At 46.7% G+C, this 9,321-nt stretch overlaps 1 protein-coding gene across 1 annotated transcript; it reads right to left on the minus strand.

Annotated features, from left to right (window-relative positions):
- Positions 1 to 393: 393 nt before the first annotated feature.
- On the minus strand, positions 394 to 2,625 carry fign (fidgetin; the record flags this gene model as incomplete). Its single annotated transcript, XM_083641011.1, has 1 exon — positions 394 to 2,625. Exon 1 carries the CDS (start codon positions 2,620 to 2,622, stop codon positions 394 to 396), a length of 2,229 nt encoding a protein of 742 aa, XP_083497137.1. The 5' UTR covers positions 2,623 to 2,625.
- Positions 2,626 to 9,321: the final 6,696 nt, after the last annotated feature.

Here is a 9,321-nt window from a genome sequence, read left to right on the forward strand (position 1 = left end):
ATGTAGATTGCGAGGCAAAACAAATAATAACAATCAAATGAAAAGAGCACCACCTCAGGCACTTGATAGCAAATAAATGTCAAAATCAGCAGAATGTTTTATATACTGTATATACACAAACAGGGGGTCCGTCCTCTACAAGTGATTTACATTTCAGTACATGGACTCGGCCGTATAAAGCATCAAATGAATATTTCCCAATGATGAATGTCCAGACTGTCATCTGCTGTTTACAGCCTCTACTGAGAGGTCTTTCCTTTGCTGTACGCAGGTCGTTGGTGTTACCACTGTCTGACATGATTTCTCTGTCCCAGTACCTGTTTACTGAGGGGCAAACACCTCTTCCTATCCCATCACAGGGTTTGAACAAAATGGCGAGAGATGTTTTCTCTTTCATTGACTACAACCAAACATTTTATCCCATTCGGTATACATGTCAAGCTCTTTTTGTGATATGCTGGGCTGGAATTTGCAAAACACATTGTCAAAGTCTTGGTAGGAGACGGGTCTCATCTGACTGGGGTGGATGGTTGACAGCTCAGTCCCCGGGATGCCATGGAGAGGAGACACCGCGGCCTCTTGACACAACTGGGCCACATCGAGCCCTGAGAAGCCCTCCGTTCTCTGGACCAGTAGTGCCATCTCTTTGTCACTGAGACAATAGTTGTGCTGTGAGAGCAGTTGGCTGATTATCTGGTGTCGTGCGGCCCCGTCGGGTAAGGGGATGAGGAGGCGCTTGGTGAAGTACCTCCTTAGGGACTCTGGGATCTCCTCGGGCTTATTGGTGGAGCAGACCACTAGGACGTGGTCCTCGGCCGAGGTCAAAACACTGTCCAGCTGCATGAGGAGCTCACTCTTGAGGCGGTTCACCGGGCTCTCCTCGCCGAGCTGGGCCGACAGCAGCAGGTCCACCTCACTGATGAACACCACGGCCGGCTGGCGACACCGGGCCACCAGGAACGAAGCCTCGATGATCTTGTCCCCTTCTCCCAGCCACTTGGTCACCAGGGCTGAGCTGTTGAGCTGCAAGAAGGCCGCCCCCAGTTGGCTGGCCATGCAGCGGCCCAGCAGAGTCCGGCCCGTTCCCTGAGGTCCAAATAAAAGGAGGCTCCGAGGTAATGTGGCAAGTCCGCTAAACATATCTGGCCTTAAAATGGGCCACAGTATCTCCTCTTTGATGGCTGCTTTGGCCATATCCATACCGGCAATGTCACTCCAGTCGACTGGGGGGCCCTGCTGAAGGATTTCCGTGGTGACCATCTCCACCAGGTTGGCATCGCTGTTCTTCAGTTGTTCCTCTGCGGCGTGGATGGACGAGGCAGCCGTGCCGATGTCAGGCCCGCTTATGGAGTGGGACAGGTGCTGTCTGTGCTCTTCACTTTGTTCGCTCATGATGGGGGATCCGAACTTCCCGTAGGACTCGCCCGTTCTGAGATCACCTACAGAGCTTTTGGTTGACCCATAGGCCGGAGGAGTCAGCGCTCTGCCAGAGTGAACGTTAAATTTTCTTTGCTGATCAGAAGATATCGGCTGCTTCGTTGGCTTAAAGGCTAACGACGACGCATCAGCACCTCTGTCGAAGCCATTCCCCCGGGTTGAGTCTGAGACGCTGCTGTCTGCTATTCGGTACATTGGGCTCTGTGAGGAGCGCTGTTGGTTGTAGGTGAAATTACCATAGCTAGAGTCCATATCTCCATGGCCGCTCATGTAGAAAGCTTTTCTTTTCAATGAATTGGCCGCGCTGCCGTTCAAAGGCGTCGGTGCAATGGGTGTGTGATTGTGGGACTGGTAGGTGTAGCCGGGCAGCGTGGAGGGAGGGAGGGGCGTCGGAGCTGCAATACCAGACGGCAGATAGGCAGAGGGAGGGGGCGCTCCCCCGGGGCTATAGCCGGGGGCAACAGCAGTCTGGGGAGGATACCCTGTCGGAGGATAATTGTAGTTGGAAAGGTTTGGAGACCCAGCGTTGTAGCTGGACACTAAGGTAGGAGGAGGGGGCGGCTGCAGGAGCCCAGCGCCGTGCAAAGGGGATGGGTGTGGGGAGGGGATGAGGCCGGGGGTGGTCTGCCCACTGTAACTAGAATGCAGGTAGGAGCCGTTGTAGCTGGCGGTGTATTCCTGAGAGGGGAGCCCCGAGTGGAGACCAGCGGCCGTGTGGCTCCCACAGTTGCTGCTGGAGTAGCCGGGCTCAGACAGGCTGCTGGCCACCCCCGGGGAGCTGCCTATGCTGGCCGACACATCTGCAGGGGGGAGGGCGGCCGTCATTCCGGCTTTGCTCACAGATATAACATCTGGAGGAGCACAGTTCATTGGGTAAATCCCCTCCTGCCAGGACTCATTCTCTGACTTGCGCCCGTTCATGAGGAGTCCAGCGGCGCCATCAGAGTAGGAGCACAGCAGGGCTCTTTCGTTCGGGCCCTCCAGGATCCCGGAGTACTTCTCTGCATACTTCTTCAGCAGATTGGAGGCGGTCAGTGCCGAGATGTCGTCGTTGGCCCAGGCGTACTGGTACGTGCGCTGCAGGTGCCCTCGGTAGGCCTCGACTTTGTGCGCCGGCGAGCGCGTGGTGGACGAGATGTCAAAGTGCTGTTCTGCCCATTGGGTGTGCTCCGGCGTCCACTGCATCTTTAGGCCTAGACGTTCCACAGGAGAGAGAAATGTGTCAGAGTAAGCGCAGCAAATCACCGGCTAATTATTTGCCGATCTATATTCAGCAAAGGTCCAACGTAATGCATGACTTATGATTATTTTCCCTAATCAAAGTAGGTGGGCGAAAATAAACAACTCTGAAAATATGAGGTAAAAATTCTCACTTGTTTTCAAAACGACCATCGTCCAGATAATGTTAAAAATGCACCTACAGTAGCACAGCACCACATCCAAATACCTCCCGTATGACAGACCCGACTAATGGAGCACACATCATGATCCGGTATGAGGAGGTGGGACCCAAAACCTGCTCAGCACAGAGTAATCCACCCTACACAGAGCGGAATGACACAGACGCCGCGGGTCAGTCTATAATCCACCTCTGATCGGAGGCATTGTGAGACTGTTTCAGATGTGCTTGGAGGAGTGCAGCGAAGCAATCTCCTCTGCAGCGCTCTGTTGCCTTCATCACACAGAGCCCTCAGCCCGGCGTGAGTTACAGCCTGCCTCCTGCCTCCTAACAGTCCACAGACTGAGGGAGGAACAAACATGCTTCACACGTCTCTATGCCCTACAGGGTTCCAACGGCATTACGAGCAAGTTCAATCCTCAACTCAATCTGCAAATATATATATATGTTTTTTACATGTCATCCTTTAACCCTATATGGGATTATCAGAGAAACGTATACCCCCAAAGAAGATGGACTATTAGAGAGATTATAGCGTAAAACAATCACAGACAGTGTGAGAGCCTCACACGTCTTACATCAACACTAATCTGACCGACAGCCACAGGGAGATAACAGTGGCAATGGAGATGACAACAGTAGAAACATATAGAAAACACATCTCCACCGGCTGTTATAATGGCTGTTATAATGGCCTGGGCCTTCTAGGGCTGCCACTAGGGGTGTCACGATACACTAATTTCACGATACGATACGATACACGATATTGGGTTCACGATAACGATACGATACGATATTTTAACAATATTTTTTTTAACAAAAGTAAATAATTTTTATGTATTTATTCATCATTTATTTAACCATGTGAGTCCCGCTGAAATCGAAACCTCTTTTCAAGGGAGCCCTGGGAAAATACTGGAAAAATAGTCTTTCATTTGAAATACACAAAATACAAAACAAATGCTGTTTTTGGAAATTGTTATTATAATAACTAGAAAACAACATGGAAGATAATGCTTCTCTTGCAATAGAATGTGTCACACTGTCACAAACTAAATGTTTGTTGCATGGTGAAAGAAAAATAAAGTATACAATCTATTTATTAAATAACTCATGCTCAATGGTCCCTAAACTTATGTAATCTTATGTACCCATTGAGCTGTTTTGCCATGCCAGTAGTAGTCTGCCCCCTCACTCATGAGTGTTGATTCTGCTAAATTTGTTCTATTATTATTCAGGAGCAAAAAAAAAAAAAAAAATTTACGATATCATTTTTTTCTGACGATACGCATATCGTGACGATTCGATATCGCGATATATCGTGCGACGAAATATCGTGACACCCCTAGCTGCCACTAACGATTATTTTCACAATCGATTAATCTGTCGATTATTTTCTCGATGAATGGATTAGTTGTTTGGTCTATAAAATGTCAGAAAATGGTAGCAAATGACAATCAGTGTTTCCCAAAGTCCAAGATGACGCCCTCAAATGTCTTGTTTTGTCCACAACCCAAAGATAATATCAGTTTACTGTCATACAGGAGTAAAGCAACCAGAAAATATTCACATTTAAGATGCTGAAATCTGAGAATTTAGACCTTTTCTCTTAAAATTGTACTCAAAACGATTAATCGATTATCAAAATAGTAGTCTAATTTTAATTAGATTAATTTTCTGATGATCGACTAATCGATGAATCGTGGCAGGTCTAGTGCCTTCGCTGACCAGGCATTTACAGCATTACACTTAATACTCCAGTAGCTTAAATCTCAATGGCAGGATTGAGGCAATCAACAGCTCTAATGTCCAGAGGCAGATTACAGAGCCTAGGCAGTGTTTTGTCTGGACAGAGGCAGATTACAGAGCCTAGGCAGTGTTTTGTCTGGACAGAGTACAGCATGTGTGCATTCCCTCCTGAATCCCTCCCAGCCGCTTGCCTGCCCGCCACACCAGACACCAGCAGCTAATTAGCAGGATGATGCTGTGCTAATTGTGTTAATTTACAAGGTTTTAGTCAAAGGGATCCATGCTACGGCTCACACGGCTGTCAGCCATCCAAGCTAATGACGAAGAAAAAAGGCCCAAGGCAAACAGCCCTGGCAGGCTGAAACATGGTAGCCGCCATACTGTGCTGTAACAGCCAGCCTGCTCACCATAAAGGAAAGAAGAGAAAAGAGGAAAACCAATGGCAGCCTCATGGAAGAATGATTTAAAAAACAACCAAATCAATTGATTGTAGATGGATCAAACGCTCATTTGCTTAAAATGGGCACGTGCTAAGACAAATGTACAGCTTGACACACCCTTGAGAATACCAAAGTGAAGTCTCACTGACTACTTCTTTAGACCGCTGTGCATCTACGTTCACTGTCCTATTAGTTCTCCGCTCTGTTCTAGGTCAGCTCTTTTGTTATGTGTGTAGGTGGCTGCACGGCAACAGTAACACATTTTAAGTGGTAAATTATTTCTCCACCTCACCTAACCTCTTGTTATAGCAACATTAAAATACGCCTTTACTAACTGTCCAATATAACTTTTAGCTGTAGGCTTGCTGATAAAAATGTTCATTTTAAAATGCATACAAAACACTCTTTGAGGGTGTCCGCGTAGTGTAGCGGTAGATTTCCTGCCTACCAACCGATTGGCTGTGTCTGCGGGTGGGAAGCCGGATTAGGGGTATATGTGTCCTGATCACTGTACTATAGCGCCTCCTCTGGTCGGTCGGGGGGCGCCTGTTTGGGGCGGAAGGGAACTGGTGGGAATAGCGTGATCCTCCCACGTGCTACGTCCTCCCGGTGAAGTTCCCCGCTGTCAGGTGAAAAGAAGCGGCTGGCAACTGCGCATGTGTCGGAGGAAGCATGGTGCTAGTCTACGGCTCTCCCCAGATCGGCAGACGGTGGAGCAGCAACCGGGGGGCAGCAGGGGGAAATTGGCCAAGTACAATTGGGGAGAAAATGGGGGGAAATCAGGGGGGGAAAAAACACACTATTTGGCAAAGCTAACCTGCATTATGGTCTGCCAAAAAAATGAAACGTCCAGACATCTCCAGAAACACAGCATTTGACGTCTCAGTGCTACAGTAGACTACTATCAGAAATAAGACCTCGTGTAAAATCATGTAATGGGGTTCATTAGCACACGAGGCATCTAGACTGTGGTCCAGCCATCGACAACAGGGCTTGTCTGTATGTCTGACCCCACAAAGGTAGACCAATCACAGCTCACGCTGCTACCGTACCTGCATGACGTCACGTGCCTGATGCACCACAACGCCCAGGTGGGCATCAAACGGCACAAACGTCAAAGGAGGCACCACATGATGCTCAGCCCATCAGAAATGTTCATATGCGCACAAATATATCATATCTTAGTTTCATGTAGATGCAAGGCCATGCAATTGGCTCGTCATAAATCGCATTCCAGGAATATCGCTATTCACGATGTCCCGGGCCACGGGTCATAGCTCACTTCCTGGCCGGTGGTTGGCTCCCTCTCCCCGGCAAGCCGGTTCCCTGCTCTGGATACAGTGAACCAGCCAGGCGCTGTAACCTGGATTCATATGACGTTTGTAACATAGACTGTTATTGTAAACGTGCCGGGTAACTACATCTTTGTACTGTAATGTGCTTGTGCTTTTATTATGTACTGCTTATTGTTAATTGCTTCTTTTTTTTTTACGCAGCAATCAACACCTTGCCCAGGGACTACAGTTCAAAATTAGCTACCCAGCTAAAACTGGCACATTTGCAGCAATGCTAATGCTAATGTATAACTAAACTAATAAAATAAAATAAAATAAAATAAAATAAAATAAAATAAAATAAATCATGATACGGAAGTTATATACTCTCGCAATGCCGTTTCAGCTGGACTTTAAGCTGTCAATCACCACGGAAGTGAAGAAATTATATAATAACAACAAGCCAACTATATATTCCCCCACAGCCACATTGCAGCCAACAAGATGCGTCTTGTTTGTCAAGAACAACATGGCAGCTTATGGAGTTAGGTTCTTCTATACTGTTCACCTTTTACACTTTGGACAATGAAAGAGGAAGCGCTCCTTACAAAGTTGACTTGAGATATCTGTGAGCATCATGTGTTTAAGAAATGGAAACCATTCAAGACAAGAGGATTATAAGAAAAAAGAAAAAGACTATCAAGAAAGGTCTATTTAAATGTAAAACGTAACAAAAGAAAACTTTTTTTAGTGTATGAGGGGCAAAGTATTTTCAAGATTTTTCCAACAATGTTATATGAAGACAGTCAAAATAAAGCAATAACCCCACCCAATAGTGAGTAGTATAGCCTACATAGTTTGTGGGTGAGTGTAAGAATGATTCACTGTCCACCTCCTCTGTCTTTGTGAGAGAACTCTAAAGCAAAGCTGTTTGAAAGAGAATGAGGGGAGACACTGGGTTATAGACATGTTAAATACTTGGATTTAGACAAAGGTTATGGAATGAAAGATAAAGCCATCCCAGGAGATGGTGTGCGCACACACACACACACGCACACGCACACACACACACACACACACGCGCACACGCACACACACATGCACACACACACACACACACACGCCCGCTTTGTACATTAGCATAATGATCTGGTACTTTTGTATTATGGTAAAACACTGTCCATTATTCAATCCGCATGGAAATTAAAATACAACATCCACAGGTTCCTTTGTCTTTCTTTCAAACGCTATATAATTATGGACGGCTCCATTAGTGGAATGTTTTCAGTTCAAACTCAAATTCCATTGATCAGCAGCCGCTCACAAATCAAGCTTTTGTGCGGTTTGTTCCACTGCCATGTGGATTAGCTCACACATCTGAATGATCCTCTGCTCACTTTGAGACCGGGGTGGGGAGCCTTCATTTCTACAACATTTGCACAGACCTGAATGATCCAGTGTGCTAAATTTGAGAAAAAAATATGTATCCAAAAAAAAAAAAAAAAAAAAAAAAAGCACACTTAAAAAAAAGAGAAAAAAAAGCCTGATGAAATACCTGATGTTTTGTAATTGATTCAGAATTTTCTCTTCTATATCATACACAACCTGACACTCAATAGATAGAGAGAGAGAGAGAGAGAGAGAGAGAGAGGGGGGGGGGGGACACCAGCAGGCCGAGGCGAAATGCATTTGACAAGTGATGCTATGGTGTTTAATTTCTGCTTGAGTGATCATCGTCGATGAAACAGAGATGCTGACCTTTTTGGGAACTATTAATCTGGCTAGCCGGGGCCGTTTTTAAGCAAACAGGACGGGGCCTCCACTCTGTCCATCCAATTTCCCAGTGCGTAAATTGGACCGCCGCTCGCACCATTCTCTATTCATTACTGTGCTGCTGAAAGGAAGCACAGAGGTGGCGGAGAGGTTTTCTTTTCCGTTTTGTGTGTGCGTGTGTGTGCGTGTGTGTGTGTGTGTGTGAGAGAGAGAGAGAGAGAGAGAGAGAGAGAGAGAGAGAGAGAGAGAGCAAAATGCCTTCCAGGAGGATTCCCAGGCAAGCATAAAGAAAGAGCCGGACTTTCCTTCCTCTTTTGGGTGTGGGGGAGGGGAAGGCAGGAGGGTGGACGCGGGGGCGGGACAGAACTGGGGGGGGGGGGGGGGGGGGGGGGGTAGCTGTTGTAATTGAAACGTAGTCTAATCAGACTCATTACCATTTTCACCAATTTGCACCAGCAAAGATGCTTATTGGGTAACTGTGTTGAATACACTGCTCTTTAGAAAACTAACTGTAATGAGCTCTTTCAAACTCAGACTTGAGCGTGATTATGCACCGGAGAGATTTTTTTGCAGAGCCGAAGAAGCCGACTGCTACATCTAGTCGTGTACAATGTCATAATTAAGCTGCACAAAACTCTCCACTTCACAGCACACAGCAGCCCCAGCTGAGGCAGTAGACACGCTGAGAAATATTTATAATTACTGATCATTACAAGCCTGGGATTTTCATCTGTGGATGTAAACATAATTACGAGAGCGTTTGCTTTTATTCTGCACACACAGGCCACTCGATTTGACAAGCGTGCAAATACTGCAGACAGACGGTCATTACATTTATAAATACAAACAAACTCCTGTTCATATTCATATGCAAATTCACTGGAGATATTCGAAGTAGGGGTGGGGCTAAACATTTGAATGCTACGTGGAATGGTAATGGGCATGGCTACAGATCCTCATTCATTTCACATATCAAGTTAAGACTGTTTAAAGTCCATTTAGAGCTCCATGTGGCAGTCATTCCTATCTTCCCACAGCAGGGCGCCAGTTAACCCCTCGTTTAGTAGAGATATGCCTTCCTCAGTCACTAACTGTCTTTTCCAGGGCTACTGTCTACACATCTCCACAGCCTGACCAGCCATAGCAGCTGATTTACCACACATCTCCACAGCCTGACCACCCATAGCAGCTGATTGTCCACACATCTCCACAGCCTGACCACCCCATAGCAGCTGATTTACCACACATC

This window comes from Poromitra crassiceps (genome assembly GCF_964638095.1).
Source record: "Poromitra crassiceps genome assembly, chromosome: 8".
Lineage (NCBI taxonomy): Eukaryota > Metazoa > Chordata > Actinopteri > Beryciformes > Melamphaidae > Poromitra > Poromitra crassiceps.